At 40.2% G+C, this 22,022-nt stretch overlaps 1 protein-coding gene across 4 annotated transcripts in view; it reads right to left on the bottom strand.

The window, feature by feature from the left end:
- pde5ab (phosphodiesterase 5A, cGMP-specific, b) overlaps nt 1-22,022 on the bottom strand; it is a 70,629-nt gene that overhangs the window by 44,573 nt on the left and 4,034 nt on the right. For 2 of the 4 annotated variants that reach the window (XM_026353092.1, XM_026353093.1), the window contains exons 1-3: nt 5,392-5,618; nt 1,442-1,964; nt 24-197 (exon numbers count right to left, since the gene is read on the bottom strand). In XM_026353092.1, the coding sequence (XP_026208877.1) occupies nt 24-197; nt 1,442-1,964; nt 5,392-5,489 (795 nt within the window). In that variant the 5' untranslated portion in view covers nt 5,490-5,618. Of the gene's footprint in view, nt 1-23; nt 198-1,441; nt 1,965-5,391; nt 5,619-22,022 lie in introns of those variants that run through there. The other 2 variants (XM_026353094.1, XM_026353095.1) reach the window with 1 other exon arrangement.

The raw sequence follows: 22,022 nt of genomic DNA, 5'->3' as shown, positions 1-22,022 counted from the left end.
ACAAAATCACATGGACACCTCACCTCGTATGCGTTCCTGATATTGAGCGGCTGGCCTGTTGCAGCCACATGTCCCACAATGCCTTTGTTCCACTCAAGACGGATGCAGCTACTCGAGGATTCCTCCAGTGTGGATCCCTCAGCCACATCAAACAGCCGGCTCACCAAGAACTTCTTGTTGGAGCTGTCTTCACCCACCTGGAACCACGCATATATACACAATTATAGCAGCATGTGGTCACAAGACTTATTTAAAATAAGAAAATGGATGACCAAGCGACAAGTCCAGTGGCAAGAGAAAATCTCCAAAAAACTTCTGGAGTTTCATGGTTTTCTGCATTGATTTGTCATAAAATGTGAAGATAAGAGTATTAACAAATATAAAGTGCCTAAAGTAAGAACAACAAAAAATTCTCAACTTTCATGTCTTTATTGAGAACAACAACAAAAACGGTGAAACGGTGAAAAGGGTGAGTGGAAAAAGTATGTATACCAGTGGAATAATTACTGACAAAAACCATTCAAGCTTTTTGAGTTTGCTCTGCACAAGCAGGATATGCTTATGTGACCAGTCTACAGTTAGGCAAACAATCTACAAATGCAGACACTTGTAGCTACTCTACCAAGAAGTGGTTATGACCACAAAAGCACAACAAATACTCATTAATGAGGTAAAGAAACAACCCAGAGTGACAGCTAAAGATTTAAAGGCATCATTGGAACTGGCTAACATCTGGTCAACTTAGTTATTAATTGTAGGGGTTCACTTACTTATAAGTATATATATAATAAAGACATGAAGGATAATTTTTTTCGGTTCATTATATTTTCTAATACTCTTGAATTAGATGAAGATCAGATCACATTTTATGAAAAGTGCATAAAACCATGAAATTCCAAAAAGGTTCACATACTTTTTTTTGCTACTGCATACATTATATGACTGTACTGCTCTAAATCTCATTTCAAGGGAGAGAAATATTTATTAACACTGGAAGAGAAGCTGTGCTGGAATTACAGTAAGAGGGTTTCTTTGTGCAAAAGTAAAAAAGTAATAAAATGAAATTATTCAAGGAAGGATAAAGGCAGGTAGCTGTTTCCCGTGAAAACAATCAGATGAACCCTGTTTACACTACTATCCTGCAAACACACAGCAAAGTTAGCATCTATCTGGCAAACATAGCAACAGTTGCTGGGGTGAGTCTTTTGGCATACGGGTAAATAATAAATGGCTCAATTACACTTTGCCATTTCATTTTTGGAGTCCTGATAAAAACATCCATCCATAGATAATCTGAAATTAGTTTATAATGTGTGTGTGTGGTTTGGAGGAAAACATAGAAAAGATTTTGTAATGCATTCTTCATTTATAATACTGACATAAGCAAATACAATGTTCTGCAATCAGTGCACACCCCCAGACCCTTTTTCTGCAATCCTACCAGGAACAGTGAGTAGCGGTCTGCAGCAATCAGCTCATTGATGTGTAGGAAGATCTTATGGCAGAGTGCTGTCACATCCAGATGACTTGACACGTCCTTCACTAGCTCCAACAGCCTGGCACAGCGGTCACCCCCGCTACCGCTACCTGCCCCATTACATCCACCTCCATTACCACCAACAACACCCTCTCCCATCACTGAGCCTCGGAGAGGGACAGTTTCACGTTCAGAGTCGCTCAGAAATGTCAAAGAGCCCTCCGAGTCTTTAACCACTATTGGTCTGAGGGGGCGGTCGAACTCTGATGCTGAGATTTTGCGAGTCGGGGTGCCGGGGGCTGGGCTGGGGACTGAAGCTGGCGAAGGGGAGCGATTGTCCAGAAGGCTTAGGGTGGGTGGGAGGATGGTGGAAGTGGTGCCGGTGTCTGTGCTCGACTGGTGGGCCCGCTGCTGTTGAGGATTTTCTTTGGAGGATGATGGCTGGATAGTGTGAACGCGCTCAGCGAACCAGGCATTAACCATCTCCCTGTGAAAAAGAAAAAGAAAGTCTTTTGGTGTGGTGTCTGTATCTGGACCAGTGTTAGAACAAGTATTACTGATGTACTGTTGGACACGATAATGTCACGTTAAACACAGATACATTCATTATTAGAGCAAGTGCTTACACCAGCATGCACAGAGCTTTTACTCCTGACACGTAATACACAAGACACTACACCAGCAGGTAGACCGTGATCAGAGGTCCCTAATTGACCCGTGAAATCCCACAAGAGCACCAATCCTTATCTGTTCATGTTCCACAACGAAAATAGTCATCCATCAAAAACAGTTTGCGTAGTTAAGTTATTCTGCAATTTCCACTGAAAAGGCAAAACAGAAGAAAAAGGCCAAATTTGGATGAGATGGTGGATGGAGAGACGTGGGCAGCAAGGACAGTAAATTCTGTAGTGAGAGTAGGACATGAATTACCCTCAGAGGAGTGAGGTGAAGCTCAACAAAGCAGTGCCTGTGCCTGATTAAATGCAGTATAAATTGCAGTATCCCTTTTCATTTGTTGTCCATCTCATATCTTACATCACACGCAATTAATGTTTAAAAGTCCACATTTTAGTTATATGGAAAAAAACATTAGTGGTCATGAGAATGGCTTGTAGAAACTGGTCCCAACAGCAAAGTACAATCAGTGAGCACCACAGATTGTACGGTTTTTGAATTTCATAATCAGCTGACCCAGAATAAACTCAGTGCGACTTGACCCGATCAGTCATTATATGTTTACTTCATACTTAGTCTAACAGTAGCAATGTATGATCTTTCTATAATAGGATGATAGAAGGAAAATGTCATTGTGGCTGTTTCTGTACACCTCAGACAGACAAACAGAGTAATGGTTTACTTGCTGTACTTCACTGACAAACACAAAACAACCTTATACAATAAGCTAAGCTTTAAAAGTCTTTAACATGAACTGTTAACACTAAGACAGATCCTTTGTTCACATCTTTCTAAAACTGAAACGCTACGTGAAATATTCTGTGCTTGCTTATTTATTTATTTTTGCAATGTAATTGTAGAATAAGGTGAGAAAGTTGGTTAAGTGACATTTTACAACAATATCTAAAGTTTGTGCAAGTTATGTACCATTAGTTTTGTGGTCATACCCAACCACGTATGACTGTACGAGCAAAACACCTTAGTGGAAAAAACTGATTCAGCTTTTTCATCTAACAATGAAGAATGTTTTCACACTACAGTTCAAAAGTTAAGGGGTCCTTGTTTTTAAAAGAAACACACATTTTGTGTCCACTAAAATAAATCAAATTAATCAGATCATGTATGGTTTAGACATAGCTGTTGTGTGAATGTAGTGTTTCTTTTAATTAAATAATCTACACAGGCGTACAGAGCCCCATCATCAGCCAGTCCTGTGCTGTAATACCAGTGTTTGCCAAAGCAAATTGATCAGTTTAAAAGACTGATTGATCATTAGAAAACTCTAGTGATTACTGTTTGTTAGCACTGTATGTTCTCTCTCTCTCTCTCTCTCTCTCTCTCTCTCCATATATACATTTATAGTGACCCACTAACGTGCTTGTGAAACATCTGGGTTAATTTGCCTAACCTTCCTGGGACCTTGGCCTTTGCTGTGAGAATGCAAATCTAAATTCACCTGAAAAGGACTTTTACCCCAGGAAGTACCTGGGAAAGTACCGGGAATCTCTAGTGGTAATACACCTGTAGTGTCCTTTTAGATTACAGGTCAAATACATATGTACCAAGTTAATCAGTGCAGTTTCTTTTGTGCTGCATTCTTGTACTGCAGATAAAATATAAGTCAGCCTGGGTGAAGTGTGATTTAATGAAAAGTGAATACACTGTATGTGATAAACTGTGTGCACTGCAGCTCCTTAATGTATCTAGTGTGAATATTTACTGTAAAAATGCATGCATGTGTGTCCGAGTAGGTTTATTTAATGGATATGATCATGGAGAAGCTGTTTAATCAGCCAACACACTCTCCAATCAATACACAACCTCACACACACGGAAACCCATTTTTCTGCATGACTCTCTTTGCTCGGCTCTAGTTTTCAAACACACTGGAGGTCCTGTGATTCGTTCTGGTGCTTTCAAGCAAGTCAAAGAACTCAGTTCACCTGAGCACAAGGTCTAAACCCGGAGGAGACCGTAAAAGGTGGCTGCCATGAAATTAACCGTGGTAGCTTAGGCCTGGAGCCAGGCAAATAAAACTTTGAGAGCCACAGAGAATGGGCTGTTATCTGAGTGCTGTGTGTCAGAGCCAGTCAGGTTGAGCCCTCCTTACTCCATCTTCCATTGAGCTGCCTGCCTCCCCACAGAGCTGACCCTAATGTAGGCAATCCAGGGGGGGTGTGACTGAATCAATACCTCTCTAAGAAATGCCTTTCAACCAGAACGGCAGAATGGCTGACGTGTGCAAGCCTCTTGTGCCGAGCCAATCAACTTTTTTGCTTTCGTAACATTATCAAAAACAGCAGAAAAGAGAAAAAAAAAAAGAGCTCTGACAGTGTTTTTTATGAAAATATCTGAAGATGGGATAGAGAGGTAGTGTTTAGTAATGAAAGCTGCTGTGGTGGTTTAAGTGGATGAATGGGTCTGAAGGGGTTTGTCATTAAAACAAACACAGACCTTGAGTGTTCTGATGAAGTGCTGCCAGGATGATGAAATGCCCAGATATGAACGCTGCAGAAAATACCTTGTAAAGCAGCTATATAAGGTACGCTACCTTAGAACGGCTGATCTGGAATCTGTTTGCTCAAGAAATTAAATGGCTCATTTAATCTCAGTCACACTTTCTGAATGCTAAAACAAGGGGGAGGGCAATTGAAAAAAAAAAGTTGTTTCCTTTATGGCACAGGCAAATATGTGAAAGGTTTGTATAATTATCACCCTGGACCTATTCAAGAGTACATGAGAATTAAACAGCCATAAAAGTTAATGATTAAAGGGCCCAGAACAACTCTCAGAGCTGTTACTGACTGCAAAGTGGATGATGAAGTGAAATAAAGCTGGGTTGTGAGGAACTGGCTGTGAGCAGACAGCGGCTCTGTGGCATCCACATCACTGCAGGTCCACTACCTGAGCGGGGACACAAGTGGTTCCAGGTCGCTGTGGGCCTGAGTGACCTGCAGTCCCCTCCACTGGAGAGGATGTTTACTGTTAGACTGGATCCGTGCAGGGTTTCACAGACTTCCTGACTTGAATCGAGAGATAAAGTGATACCTATAATAAATAGGACTAACATAACAGAGGAAATTAAGCTGTGTGTGCCTGATTGTCTGCTGGGCTGCACACTGTTTATTTGCAGATAATCTGCACACACACACACACACACACACACACTGACCAAGCTGCGCAAAAGCAAAGTCAGTCAGGTTAAGTCAGTCAGGTTTCCAGCGTCCGTCCGCTTTTACCTTGACGCCTTCCTGGTAAAGTAGGAGTGGGTGAACTCCAAGTGGTCGTCCAGCCACGCTTCCATCCTCTCGCTTTCTGGGGAGCAGCAGTCCTCCATGGCGCAAAGGCGACAGCAGTCCCCCACTGTGAGCTCCGGGTGCCGTCTACATCTATACGCGGAAGAACCGGAGGAGCGAATAATGGAAACGGGGAAAGAAAAAACGAGTGGCTCCGACAGAGAGAGAGAGAGAGAGAGAGACCGCGGATCATAAAAACGGTGACGGTGCGCTTCCTAGTTGGTGGAGCGACTGTCGGAGAGAGAGAGAGAGAGAGAGACACAGAGAGAGAGGCTCCTCCACAGTCCTGAGAAAACAGAAAGAGCCCAGCGCGCACCCACAGAGTGTGTTCCTGCTGAAATGCTGCACATCCATCACCACCAGACCCATTTCAAACATTAAGAGGGGATATTCTGTAGTCCTAGTATTAAATGTTGATCATATCTAATATTATTACATTCAGTTCAGCATTAGTGGTTGACTGAAGTCTGGAGGTCTTCATGTGTCATCGTCTCTTTTTTTAGTATTTTAGTCATATTTGATAGTTTTGACAGCAGAGAGGCAAACAGAGGTACCAAGTCAGACTCAAACAGGGGCCGTGCCGTTAGGTGGCATGTGCACCAACCATTAGGCCACCGGTGCACTCAGGGTCTCTCTTTCTTCAATCCATTCATTCATCCACATTGGGTTTGCTTTGGCTTTCCACAGGTCCATTCATTTAGTCCAAAGTGCTCTCCTTGGTAGCCTCAAATTAGTGCCCCGTAGCTTGTGTGTCTAATCAGTTCATCCATGAGTCCAAGTGTATGTTTGTGCCAGTTTTCCTGATAGGTGGATGAGTGCTCTACCTCCCAAACCACAGCAGGTGCTGGGCAGTACTGTGCTGTAAAGGTGGAAAAAAAGATGCTGCCATGACTGAAAATGTCCTCAAGTGATGTCACTTAAGTTTCAGTGGGAGACTGAAAAGTGCAAATATGCAAAGGAACAATGAGAAAAAACTTTTCAGTGGTCATCAGACCTCTGCAGCACGCTCCTCTTCTCTGTTTGAGGGACAGGCCACATTAGGAGCAAACACCTGTCTGAAGTCAGGATCAGGAAGGTCGGGAGGATGTTCTTATACATTAAACACGGATATTTCCACACAATCCCTAAGAAATCATTGGCTGTTGGCTTCAGTCCTTATACAGTTCTGCTGCTCTTTTAATAGAACACCACATTACAGGAAGTCGGCCATTTCAGAGAAACATGACTTCTCTTCCTATGTTTATATTACTATGAGTGAAGGTCAAGTAGAGATGTTCTGGGAATCTTTGAGGAGTTATGAAACAAAGCCTAAAACTGAGATTTGAACCTGGACGCACCCAGGATTAAAAAAATCGAACTCTGTTTTTCAAAATAAAAACATTTAGAAACATTTTAGAGCATATTTAAAAGTTACAGTGACTTAGAGCTGGCTGTAAACTAAACTAAGTGGGTCCTGTGTGCATTACGTAATCTCCACTGATGTACTTCCTATGTTGTCCTTTCAGTACAATAATCCAAACATCCCAGCTAACCAGGCTCTGTCTACAGAGAACACCTTCACCTCCTCCAGCTCAAGAGGAGTTGTTCTAGTCTTTAGACTTTGTACCAAGCCAGGACTGCTATATTCCTTTTTCCAGGCTTTAAGTTAGATGCCAAATACACCAACCAACATCAATTATATGATGTCACTCAAGTAAGTGGTAAAGTAGAAAACAAGGGGTGTAAAGTAAGCACAAGATGTTGCAAAATCACAATGAAAGTGACAAGAGGGCCACAAACACTGCAAAAAACCTCCTATGTAGCAAGCAGCACTGTGCAGGACTATACATGGGCTATAGCCACTGCTGAGCAACACGAGGTTTGTGTATACACATTTATCTTGGCTTATACACCTCTGTGTGCACTTCTCATCTCAAAGATTAGGCTACGGAGGTTTGATATTATTTCTGTTTAGATGTTTGGTTTATACAATGCTGATTTCTAAGCAGCTCTGTACTGATGACTCCAGCAGAAACATGCTGCTCCATTTTCTCAACTTCCAATAATAATGATAATTATGAGAAATCGGTCAAAGTTCCATATTTGAACTTGCATAGCCTGCGCACTGCGATAGAGCCGCTAATCCCAGATAAACAATTCACAATAAACCCGAGCAGTGATTAACTTTTCAATTATCCCGTGAATCAAATAGCTGGAGGAGCTTGGGAGTTTATTGATGAAGTCTAATGGCTTTCAGCTTCTGTGTCTGCACTCACTGCGCTGGTCTCCAGTGTCCTCCAAGCTGGACACTTGGCCCCACTTGTGGTGTTAGCTTACCAGCAGATGGTGGCTGGTGGTCCCATAGGGAGGATGCCAGCAGCATCCCAACCCCCTCTGAGCCTCCCACCACCCCCAGACTGCAGACAGCCAATCACAGACAACGGAGCTTCTTGTCAGTCTAATGGTGAGATGGAGAGGGAGGGGGCACATAAGCAGATGCCTGTTCATTGCTTTTCTTATAGACTGTGTATTGTCTTCGTTTATACTGAGCAAGCTGAGGTGCAGTAATTATATATATATATATATTTTTTATTTTTTTTTTTTTTTATAGTGTTATTTGACCCAATTTGACTGAATGCACTTTTTATTCGGACCGGAAACTATTTGAAGAACTCTTGCAAAAGCTGTAGGAGAGATCACATTTACAGATGCACTATCAATTATAGTGTATTACTCCTTAATGAATTCACAGATGACTCCCATACTCTTGGTCTTCTTGACAGATTTCAAACACCTCACACTCTTTCATCCCCACTTCAGCAAAGAACATCTGTGAAGAGTGGCAGGACGTCGCTAGATCAAATCTGTCGTCCTAACAAATTTTTAATTTCAACAACTGACTCACACTAATGAACTGATTCTTATGGGTCTTTAATTATAGTTTAGATAAAGATTTCTATTTTCCTAATGTAGTGTGCTTTGTTCTTCTAGGACTGGGTGAACTAATTTTGTTTTAATTGTATGTGTAAGATATTCATTGGTATCATATATGATGTGTCTGTTGCTACCAACCTGGCCAAGTTTAATCACACTGCCTGTACATATTATGCAATATTTCAGTAATTCCAACATTAGCAAAGTTTAGCAACGCTGCATTAGGAAAACGTGATGCTTTACATACAGCTGATTTAGGAATCAGAGAAGGAAACTGTGACTGAACTCTCTTACACAAATAAAGTTAAATAAAGGTCACTCAGATATCTGAACTCGCCACTTTACTCCTGTAACACACACACACACACACACACATCCACACACGAGCTGAAGTCCCTCAGGCTCTTTGACTCCTGAAGTTCCTGTTAATGTGTTTCAGAGCAGAGCTGGTCGCAACTTGTCTGCACCACTCAGCTGTTCCCTCGGTAACTGCACTTCTCCACCTCTGTCCAAACAATGACTACAAAGGACAAAGGCTGGTATAGTACAACAACACTGTCATGTATAAGCAGTCAATACACAGAACTTGAATTGCAACAGAAACTGTGCCGGCAGGCGCTGCACACAAAGTGGAATGTAGCATCTAAAAAGAACTTCCTGTAAAAGGCTTCACTCCGATCCGCACACTCTGCCCCACTTCTCTTTGTCCATCCCCTGTGGTCAGATGAGAGCTGACATAATTGAAAGGCTTCTTTTTTCCTGTCAGACTGGTCAGACAGGCTGGTCAGAGAATGCGTTCATTGTGTGTGTCCGTGCGAGTACAGTAGGAAGCGTTGTCTAGATGCATGTTAACGTGTTGGCAGGAGAGTATGATAGGCTTTAAGACTTTGTAAAAAGATGTTTTGGAATTAAAACTGAATTCTTTTGTGTCAGTATATTATTTCAAATCACACTTTTCACGGCTAACAGAGTTTTGGCAATTTTAGGCTGGAGTTGCCTCTAAGAAAGACATAAACACCATGAGACACTGAGGTCCAGTTCACTGGGAGAGAAGGAATCGTGAAGGAAAGCTGGGCTTTCTTGTAAAGGTCAACCTTGATCAACTTGACCAGCAACATGCATCAATTACAAAGTTGACATAAGTTCATAAACAGTAGACACTTACGGTGGTAGGTGTTTGCTTATTTGACAGCACAAAACAAGGCACAAAAACAACTTGGCGAGAGTTATGGAAAGAATGCAGTTAGATTTAAAATAAGTACTTGGGTTATGTAATGATGATGACCATGGTTAAAAGAAACAACTGTAGGCTGGAAACAGGAAGCAAACAACTGTCTCCCAGCCCAGTGTTTTGTTGCTCTCAGTGGAGCACCGTCATATTTTCTGTGATCGCAAGGTAATTTTGTGGCATTTGCTGTAATGACTATTACTGTTGTTTTTCTCTTTAGACCAGACTGACTTTGACCTTTAAGAGTTCATGCCACTGACCAACTGTAAAGCACTTGGACAGGACTGTCTTTGAGGGAACGGAAATGCAACAAAAGCAACATCAACTTTGCTTTTTTTTAAAATCAGTTTTAGCACAAATCAAACAGCAGGAGATGTCTTCTAGCACCAGCTGCTGTCTAAAAATTCCAGTCACTTAAAAACTTTAGGTTATGTCAAATTGGTTTAGGGGCTTTCAATATTGGTTTATGCGTCACAAAAGACGTGATCTTTGGTGGACCACACCTCAAATTGGAAATTCATGTTGTACAGAGGACCATTTCAACACCTTAACCTTTATACCACCACCACTCAGTCAAAATGTCTTAAGGTTTTTGTTTACCTTTCCCCTTGTGTTACCATTTATATAAGATAACAATAATCTTAATGTCTGATCAAATCCAGATGATGAACCATTAGCATTTTAGACACTGTCTGAGATTCCCTCTCATGCAGTTATCAGGCTGAAATGCCATCCTGGAGAAAAATTATTTGCTAATATACAGAATACATATCCTCTAAATCCATGAGAGTGCTAAATAGAAAAATGTTGTTTGTACAGTGCTGCTGGCAAGGCTTGTTATTTTAAAGATAGTTCAAATTTATTCTAACTCAGCCTTATCTACACTGCTTTGGCAAGAAACCTGAGCCAACAGCTGATTGGACAGGCTGTAAATCTACAGCTGTCTTATCTAAAAGACTTCATTTGTAGGTAAATCTTAAAATGAGCTCACCTAAAAAGTCAATAATAATCCTTCATTACATTGGATTACAAGAAGAACAGTAGTTGGAAGACAGCAGTAGGTGGGTGTGTAAGCTGGGATGGACAGTTTTGGTCATAGCTTTGCAGCTCGTCTTTATTTTCTCTTCCAAATAGGTTTGACTAACCATGGGATTTATTTAGAGAGGAGGTTGCAATAAACCCAAATTATTGTAGTATATTCTCGAAACAGGAGGAGCCAGACGAAGAGGAGGAAAGGTTGATGGCTGAGGCTGTTACTCCATCATCAAACAACACACAGTGAAGCCTTTGAGGCCACTGTTGTAAACCAGTCTCTTTGAACTGCTCTCAGATAACCAACCAGCACTCAAAACTCCCATATAGAGTCCCATTGTAGGGTACACACACACACACACACACACAAAACATGCTAATGTTTCAATCAAATGCAAATGAGAGTTGCAATCACATCAAATCACATGGGAAAGCTGTATACTCATATACTGTGCATATGTAGAACACGTAATAAAATTTCACAAAATATGATATGGAATGAACCAAATCACAGATTAGGAAGCATTTATACAGAAAAAACTTACTGTATCAAACTCAAAACAGTGTAAACACACACATTTAGACTTGAACTTGAACAAACAAGTGAAGGAGGCTACAGTGAAGGTCTGGAAAAGCAACGAGCGACTTCCCAGATTAGAACCATAAGCTTTAAAATGTTTAACTCAGGTGTTTTTCAAATCATGTTATACTGTATGAAATAAATGCACACATTCACATCACACACATTTATGTATTATGTAACACAATAATATGCCTAAGGTGCTGTCTGAAATGCAAACAGGCATGCGCACACAAATCAGCAGTCACAATCATGCTCCCTCTTTCTTTCTCTCTCTCTCTCTCTCTCACACACACACACATACACACACACACACACACATGCACACAGTGAGCAGAAATAAAGAGTGGGCATATTTCTCCTCATTCTTCCCTGTGTGTGAGTGGACTTTGCCCTCAGGCTTTTCCGTCTGGAGCCACTCGGTAAACAAGTCTGAAACACGAACAGAGAAAATAAAACCTGACCAGGCCGTCAGACATACCTGAACAAGACTCAGCTCACAGTCTGCCATCAGACGGCTCCGGTACTGATGTTGCCAAACGAAAACCTTATGAGCAGTCCCATGCTCCTTTCTGGGTTGATATAAATCTAGCATCCATGCAGATGAAACCTTTACTAAAACAACAGCTTAAGTCGACACACATCTTTTCTGCACTTTATAGATTGACGCTGTACAAAGTGCAGTAGGCCCTTCAAAAGAGCATTGAGCCTTTAAAAATATTCAGTTGAGGAGATAAAGGCCTTCTTTTCAGTGTCGCCACTTATGCTGAAAACAAGTGTGTTTGTGAGCACAGCTATGTTTAATGGCTTCCCTCCATCCAGCGAATGTTTGAGAAAACGCAGACGTGCGCCTGCACAGTGTCAGTGCAGAGCAGAGACAACAGGAATAAATCTCACAAGAGCAGAGCGAGAGCGACAGAAAGCCGTTTCCCTTTGAGCTCAAATAGAATGTGTGAGTGTTTTCTCAAGAGAAAATAGCTGGAATGCTTTCAATAGTTTACAATCAAAGTAACAGCGGTTCAAAAAACTGACATCACCTGTCCTCAAGCCTTTATTATGTGTTGGAAAATCAAATACTGACTACACTTCACGTCCTTACTGTCCCAGCAAACAATAAGTTGTCTGTGTATTTTATTCACATGCAGCACCTCTTGGAGAGTTTGAAGGCAAAGCATGAATGTAGGGGTCAGTGCTCATGCTCCTCATCCCTAAGGAAAATGCAATTTCCTGAGCAGCTGAAAGACGATGGAGAAAATCAATTTGTTTGTACAGATATATAAATGATTCTCCTGCTGTGACTGTACTTTGGCAGTTTTGCTGTTTGACAGCGTGGAGCCAAAATAAATGGAAATCATAATGACAAAGTAAAAGGGTGACCCTCATTTCTAAAGCAGTCTGAATTTAGAAATGTTCCAGCTGCTTTAAGTGTGCACATAAATTTAAGAAATGACTTAATCGAGGTGTGTTCATCTATTCTTAGGCTGCCTGTTGTCCAGTGCATGCTGGGAGACGCTGCAGCTCCCAATAACACAGGAGACTTTGTTGCTGTGGCAAATTCTGTAAAAGGTAACTTTCCCCCCATATGTCGCATCCTTCATATTTAACCCATAAGAACCCAGAGCCATTTCTACTGAAAGGAAACCTATGTGGGATATGAAACAAACCAAATGGACTGTGTTGGTGACACCCAATCAAACAGAGTAAAATACACCCTCATTACACTTGGATGAAAACACATACTCCACTTGATAAAGCGAAACTGTCCAGCACAACAAGGCATCCAGTACACCGTGTTGCATGCTACGCTTAGGAACAGCACAACACTGCAACTGAATCTAATCTGAATTCTGCCACAACAAAACCTTTGGGTTAAATGTTCAATAGGCTGATGAGTCTAAAGTTGAACTGTTTGGAGGACTTACATCTAGGGTCAAACACAAAACAGAGAATTCTACAAAAAGAGCAGCATGATCAGCATGGAGGCAGCAGCATGATGCAGTAAGACAATGATCCCAAGCATAAGATCAAGTCACCTCAAAAATTTAAGCTTTGAAGTTCCCTAGTCATAGTATGGACCTCAGTGACTGCACACACCAATCCAGATGGGATAGTCACTGAAGAGCAAGTTGTTAATTAAAGTGGGGTTACTCAGGTTACACAGCAAGAGTTTCTGAAGCCTCTCACTGCCAGACAGGAAATAAATTCATGGCAAGTTAAAAATTGAAAAGTTTGAAGTGTCTTCTAATATCTTTACTGCAGAATTGGTAAAAAGAAAATAATGAATGACATACAGTTAGGCTAGTGGCTGGGAGGAACCACGTATCGAACCACTAACCCTAGGGATCGTGAAAGACTACTCTACCAACCGAGCTACTGCCGCCCCAAATCTGTCAAACAGCCAGGAGACGCAATTGATGATGAGTTCAGAAAGACAGAAAGTATGAGTGCAATGGTAGCCTAATGATTAGGTACATGCCATATAAGCTTGATGTCCCCAGTTTGAGTCCACCTGAAGACCTTTGCTGTATGTTTCCTGTCTGCCGCACCACTGCCTCTCAAATAAACACTAACATTTCCTTATGCAATAGCTAAATAATGTAGAGTATAATTATGCTCATATGCATGTACTGTATGCATGCATATGTGTAGACCGCAAACTTTGCTAGACCAGACAAAAAGTGAACAACATGATATTGTGAACTTTGCATCCTCTGTTCAGTCAGCAGAGTTTTTGATTGATGCTATAATTGATTGCCTTTCCACCCCCACCGACAATAAACGGTGCATGATGACAGGCACCCGGTTGAAACATTATCATTCATTTCCATGGCCTCTTAGCTTCTTGATGAGAGTTATGCAAATGAGCCAAGAGAAAAAGTTGTTTTGATGAGAAGAGACCTGCCATCTTAGCTGCATCGGCAGTAGAATGTGTTTTCGAAAATAAATCTACACCACTACACTTCCTTCAGAGATGGGGCTGCCAGAAGTCGACTGTGGAGAGAGCAGTAATTGCTAAGGGAGCTGAACCTGCTAAGTAATAATCAGACTTATCCAAAATAGACACCTTTGTTATAAGCCTCACCTCACACTCATTCATTTCAAACTTTCAGAAACTAAAGAGAACAAACGAGGCCATGTGAGGACATCTGACAGCCTGATTTGAACACATTGTTTACGAAACAGTACTTTGCCAACATCTTCACTGGAAAATCACACATGAAAGTTTGCATCGCCTTGAAACCTTAAGGTAATATTATGCAGAATATCTTCTCTACTGAAATACTTTTGGATGATTTACAATTCCCCAAAGTGCTTATTTTTCTTATTATTGGTCTTAATGCAGAACCACTGTCTGCTATCCACTGTCTGAAGTGCTTAATTGCAGCTCATGTCCCATTTCTGCATTAGATTGAACACAACGTTTTTAGAGGATCCAACAAACATTTATGAGAGCATCTGGAGCAACAAGTCATATATGTCTGTCATGCAACCCATATGAGTGTAGCCCCCCCCCCCTTTGCAGGAAAGCTGATGTCTGTTGTAACTGCAACCATTTGGCACCAAACTGGCAGCTGGTGAGATATTTCTTGTTGCACTAAATACTCTAAAACACTGGCCAACAACTGCGCAAACAAAGCACTTTTGTTAAGTTGGGGCACAAAGACATGGGGGTCAGGTTTTGGTAAGTAAACATGGTTAGGGTTAGGGAAAATGCTGAATATTACAACTCTCTTAACATTTATCACATGACGTTTCACACTCTGGTTACAATAACAGCAACAGCAAGTTTTTTTCTCACTGGACTCAAACTCTGGCTTCCTGTGGAAAATGTGTGTGTTTTGGTGACCTATCCATCCAGCCCAACCTCCAACTGACAAATGTTTTTGAGCTGCTAGATGTTGTCAGAGCTCTCTTTATACAATTTTAGTTGTTTAATATGGTCGATAATGGTCATACGTCATCACAATAGTAAAGACACAACACAAAATATGACAAAACTGTTTTGGGTGGAAACTTGAAGAGGTCAGCATCACTTAGGAAGCTGCATTGACAGACATCTCATTTCTTAATTTTTGCAGCGCTAAATTGGCTCAAACTATTCAAATTTGAATTGATGAAAAGCACTGTTTGCCAGGAAGTTGCTAAATTCCTTTCAGATTCCTGCTTTTTTTTAAGGAAGTCATATAGTTTGAACCACAAATGATACATGTTTTACAATAAGGTTACACCACATGTGGTATGTGAAGGAACAATGCTTTCATTCCTAACACTGGGCTTTTTGCTTCACGGCTGGGAATACCCTGTTCAGCTGTCTCACATGAAAATGCTTGTCCTGATCTCAATTACCATCCAGATTTATGGCAGTTTCCATAGTCATAATAGCCCCCATCTATCTTTGCACTCAGCAAAGATATCCTTACAGTAGATGTTCCCATCTTGGAAGCATCCATCAGTGTGCCAAGGTAATACATACCTATTCCCTTGTATTTTTACTCCACTGTTTGTCAGTGACCTAATTCTGAACTTTGTATTTTGTTGTAGTCACAGGAGCTGTCACGATTCCTGCTTTAATTTGACAGGTGGACACTTGCATGATGATGATGATGATGTTTTCTGAGTATACTGTAAAGTAGAAGTGCGGACAAAATAAGAGATAGAACCAATTCATCTTGGAAGCTGTAGTTAGTAAAGTCAGCATCAACTAGAAAAGTAAAACTAGGAGACAACTATAAAGTTGAAATGATAATCAGGCTTGTAAAAGGAAATTGTCAGGAAAGTGATCATCTCAAAAATCTTACTTGGCAAGTGGCAACTGCTTATTTACTAAGACCTGATGCAAACCAATAGTTAATCAAGCCTTTCATTTCTTTTTACCTTTTAAATTAGAGCAATATCAAAAACATTATGATGGCTTTCTTGTCACATTTAGCCCTAGTCAGGGGTCTGTAAAAAATATCACACCCAACCATCCGACCACGGTGGTGGACTGACCAACTGACACACCAACAATGCCCTCCATCCAGCTGCAGAAACAAACGTTGGAATATAAACTGTGATTAAAACAATAGTTAGTAGCAAAGTAAAGATTTATGATATTATTATAGACTATTTGAAAATAAAGCGGCAGATATTACTGTGCGTTTGTTTGCATGAGTGTTCGTGCACATGGAAAAATCACCCTGTGGAAACAGTGTGGAGGAATAGAATGGTGCTTAGTGGAAACACACTCATTAAAGCTGTTTGTGTAGATGTGCGAGTGCAGGTGTGTGTTGTGTGATGCCCCAGGGTTTGGTTACTAACCTACACACACATGCACACACTTTACACACACTTTGTCCCATGATGCACTTGTGTCCACACAGGCCTGATCAGGCACACACTCCCCGGTCAATAATTACATCACCAGCCTTGTGGAAGACGAGAAACACGGTGATTACAGTTTAGTTTGGATAGAAAAAGTCATTTAATGCCACTGTGTGTGAAAATTCTATCTTTCTTCAAAACCATAACCACAACTTAACCATCTTTTACATGAAAAATGTTGGTTTTGAAGCACCTGTGTGTAGAATATACCTTTGGCACCCCACAGTGGTGGCACTGCAGCAGACAGCAACACATGTCGTGTCAAAGTCAGGAGAAGCACTACCTGTATAGACACACAAAGGTGGACAGTACACTGTAGATATCCTGCGCATCAACTTCTGAAGCTTCCAGCAAATCCTTCAGATCAGTGTGTCTGAAGGTGAATCTCTAATCTGTGAAGTGTAATCATTAACTAACATCACAGTATCCTATTACTTTTTTATTGTATGTTTTACTGGAAGTAAAATAACGTCAGTGACTTAAATCTTAATGTGACAAAGTTACTAAGAAAATGAGGCTTCTTCTAAGACTTTCCACGCAGATTTTAAGGTGTTAAGAACACGGTTTGACCTCTCATTGTTCCGCTCAGCTAATTCCTAACCTTAATGCAGTCTGTGTTGTAAATTATATTGCATTAAGCAATCCTGCCTCAGGCTTTGAAATGTTGCTTCTCATCACGTTGTTGTTTGCCACTGGAGACTTATAATTGGGTAACTTATTTACTTCTAAAGCACCATCTAGGGTGTCAGTTTGACCCGTAATGAAACCTGTCCGACTTCCGTGAAGAATTTTATTAGTAGTTTTGTGTCCCGTAATGTTGTAAAGTGTGTTTTTAGTGTGATTTAACTCCCTGCTGTAGAATACGTTTCCCCATTTGAAGAATATTTTCCATTTAGATGAGACTACATTGTGTTCTTGTTGAACTGCATTATGAAACAGAACGTACAGAGTCCATTAACCAAATGTTCTTCATTGTGCAGATTTCTCACATATGGACCGTACATAACACAAATGCTTCTAGCCTGACCTTATTCATGCCAAATAACACCTGTTAGAGCAATGTGTACATGCTTCAGATACCTGAGGCTCTAAGATGACCAGTTCACCTTTGCTCACTCAAACAGCAACAACACCATCTGCATAGGTATCTTGATAAAGAGACTTCAATGAGTGACAAGTAAAGCAAGCACAACTAAAAAGTACTTTACACTACATCAATATAGTTTTATACTATGGATAGGTTCCTAGGTCTGTCTGCTATGAGCACTGAAAGAGTTAGTTTGAAGACAACAAGTCTCCAATCTTCCAAATTAGTCAATCAAGAGATTAAGATTACAGCAAGTAGTTCAGTGTTTATTTGGACACATGACCAGACTTGACCTAACTGATGCCCAACCTTTTCACCTGACGTTTTAACACACTGTTTCTGTAAGTCAGCCACCTTAACTCTGATGTTTGCAAGATTTGTCTTTTCAAACACATTACGATGTTCTGTGACTGACTGTGAATCCAGCCAATCTTCCATCCAAAGACATTCAGTTAGGTTAATTGGTGACTCTAAATTACCCACAGGTGTGAATTGGTTGTCTGTCTCTATACGTCAGCCCTGTGATAGAGTGGCGACCTGTTCAGAGCGTACCCTGCCTCTCACCCAGTGTCAGCTGGGATAGGCTCAGACACTCTGACCCTCAAGAGGACAGGTTAGGAGGGTGGATAGATGGCTTTTCTTTTTTGTTTTTGCACAGATTGACTACAAAAAACAAACATGGTTCAGACTGGAAGCAGAACCAGTTGAAACAAATGTTTGTTGAGTATTGGTCTATGAATTTGACTTAATCGAAGCTAAAATCAGAGCTAAAACAGAAACACAACTCCAAATAATTGAAATGGAGTAATTTAAAACAGGTGAACTTCAACAAATTAGAACATGGTGGACAAAGTCTTTTTTTTATGATTTGACATAATCAAAGACAAAGGCATGCCTGCAGTACCTTGCATTTATAGGTTTTTAGTTTAAACAAATATAGTTTACATTAACCCTGTAAACATCTATTATTCCACTGGTATACTAAAGGCTCCATAAACAAGTGAAAAGTTTTAAAATAAATAACACCATATGTAAGATGTTCCTTTGTTCAGAAAGCTCCACACTAGTCACAGAGAGAATAAATCACTGCAGCCACTTTCAGTGGCATTTTATTAGGTGAAAATATACACCCGTGCACTCTATTCCCCCAGTGGGCTCCGGCCCTCCATGTCTGCTCTGCTAACTGCATTAGAGCTGGTGCGGCAGTGTGCTGATGAATAGCCAGCAGTAGGTGTTAGGTAATGTGTTGGCGGAGAGCTGGTCCTGCTTATCCATCACAATCATCACCACCCGGGGAGGTCTGCTCTGGATGCTGATGCTCAGCTGGGTGGCACTCAGCTGTGAAGGGGTGGGCTGGCAGACACAAACCTTATTAAAGGTGGTCTACACGCTCCTGTACTTATACTTTCTGGAAATACTCACGTATACAAAGTTTTTATTCCAAAACACAATGACTTGTATTGACTGAAAACAATTATTATTTAGATACGTTACCATAGGTTGACATCAGTAAACTATGACTCTAATGGTGGACTGGGATTGACTCTAAACTCCATTGAGTTAAGGATTCCATCTGATCATAAATGTGTTTTATTCGATTCTTGTCTCCATCCAACCACCGAACCTCACTGTACTCTTGGATGCCGTCTATTTAACAGCCAGTCAGCAGCAAAGTTCACTAGTAACGTTTCTATGTTAAAGCAAGGTATGTCTTGCGCATCACATGTTGATGATGTCGTCAGCCTTTTTAATAATATTTGTGCCTCTGCTTTAAAGGTAGCTGTTATTCCAACTAAGTTCCTAATCGCTCTCATTGATTTGCTTGCTCCCTCTGTTCTGTTCTGTCTGATATGTTTTTATCGTTACCTTCACATTTAGTCATTTGTCGAACCCTTTTAACCAAAACAACTTACAAGTGAGGTACAAAGCAAGTGAAGGATGAACATTAAAGCATCAGTAGAAAATTATTTCTTTTCTCTGAGTCCTGTTATTTTGAAGGCAAAACGGAGGAGCAGGTGACACCCAAAACGTCTTCAGTTTGATATGTTTATTAGAGCTTTATAAGAGCACCTGTTAAGTGACAGTGTTTTAGTAGTAGTATTAGTACTGGTGGTAGTTTCAATCACCTAGGCTTTTTATTAGATGATTTATAGGATGGAAGAATAGATGTAAACTTTTTGCTGTGGCAGCCAAGATTTTGGAGTGGCGAGTCACAACATAGAAACACTGAGTTACCAATTAGTCATGTTAGTTATGCAATTCTACTGTATTGTGTAAGGTCTTAAACCTTACAATGTAAAGTACATTGAGATGACATTGGTTTCAATTTGGCACAATACAAATAAATAAACTAAACTGACGTGAATACATGGAAATGCAAGTGACACAGATGTCGCCCAGCATTCTTGCTTGGACTGTTCATATTCATCTGTAAACCTGCCAAAAACCAAGTGACAATAAACGGGAACCACATTTGTAGAGCTAGTAATCCATTGTGATTAATATTTCCTACCTAACTGAATTATCTATCATACTTATATCCACATCCAGGTAGTCCATTCTCACTAGTGGGCATAAAAACACCTTTTGCAATGAGATGGTTAGATGTGGAGGACAATTACAGAAGATTTAGTGTGAGAAAAAGAAGAGCATGGCTGTAACATCAAAAAACCAAAACCATTTTGTTTGGCTTGTCCAACTTTCTAGAATTGGACAATAACTGCTGCTTTAAGGTCCTATTCACCTTTTCCATGTTACATTTTCCCAAACGTTTTAGAATTTGTTGGTTACCACAAACTTAATTAGCACACACTACACCTGGTTTACAGAAGGACAAGCTGGTTTACGCTCTGGTATAATACATCAATAGTAGTGTGTATATTTACATATTACTATCAGATTTAAATGTGTCCAGTCATACCTGCAGTATACAATGCAGTAGTGATACCACAACATAACCAAGTACCATAAGAATGATGAGTCAAAGGTGGCACTGCAGAGAATTTGTCCTTAAACAAGGACACCAGCAGCATTGTTGAGAGGCTCAGCTGGCTCAGGTGCACGGTATGTATCTGCCTCAGAGTCAATGAACTGAACCTAATGTGCAGCTGGAGCTGAGCGATGGCCTAGTCAACCCTATTTGTAATTTCTTATTTGTGTGGCTGCCCAGCTACTTAGCACATATATCCACTCAAAATGGTCGGGATGGTTAGAAAGCAGAAAAACAAAAAACACTTTTATCAAAATGCACAAATTACTAGAGTTTTCACAGGCGTATTTAAAAGACTCATTCTACAGTGTTGTTTAAAGGTCAGACACTGTCTTAACTACAGAAAAGTGGACTATGCAGTTTCCTTTCACTTGCTCCTTTGAAAAGCCTTATTTTGCAGCCATTAAGCAAGAAAGTGTAAATAAATCAAATCAAAGTCAGCAAGTCTAAAAGCCACTTATGATCTCTTTATGACAAGTGAACATTTCAGGAAAACAAAAATAGCACAAATTTGTTCATATTTACACACATAGTACTTAAACTTTTAAACTAACATCAGTGGTTATGAGTGCAACTAATATGCAAGGTCTCTCTGGTAGAGTCCCCTGGTTTATCAACAGTCTGCCCTTATCATCACCTCTCTGGAGACTTTAGCATCTTTTAGCCCGTTTTCATCTTAATGCAACTCGAAATTAAAAGTAGACTTAACATTTGTCAGATAGACACAAACATGGCTAATAAATAATGTTACAGCGTATGTCCAAGATGTGGAAACAGCTTTCTAACATGTTAGATGATAAAAATATGACAATAACAAACATTTCTAGTAAGTTATAAAACAAATGACTAGAATAAATATATCTCTCCTGGAACAAAAACAGCAACATTGAAATAACAGGAAAGTAAGACATTTGATTTGCTAAAGTTGACAAAGTAATCATGTTCCACCTAACCATCATAATGACAGTGGAAAAATACTCTTTACTAACTGAAATCCTTCACTTAAGTGATGAGTCTTAGGATCCATACAAAAAGTAAAATGACTCACTATGCAGAAAGACATTACTGTGTATATATAATATTGGATTATACTTTTTGATGCCTTGTCAATCTTACTAAAGTAGCATGTGGTAAAGGTGGAGCTCATTTTAGCCACTTTATGTATGTGTGGTTAATTACAGTATAAAGCTATATTTATAAATTATAATCATAAATAATTATAAGTTATAATAAAAAATATAATACAAGTAACTAAAGCTGTGAAATATGTGTAGTGTTTTCCAAACTAAATTTAGGTAGAGTAAAACAAATGGGATTGTTGGGTTTTCTATATAATTTTTATACAATTATACTCTGCAAGGTCTTAAACCTTCCACTGTAA

Source organism: Anabas testudineus, chromosome 18 (genome assembly GCF_900324465.2).
Source record: "Anabas testudineus chromosome 18, fAnaTes1.2, whole genome shotgun sequence".
NCBI classification, from domain to species: domain Eukaryota; kingdom Metazoa; phylum Chordata; class Actinopteri; order Anabantiformes; family Anabantidae; genus Anabas; species Anabas testudineus.
Note: the sequence above shows the minus strand (reverse complement) of the source record. Positions and strands in the feature narration are given on the sequence as shown.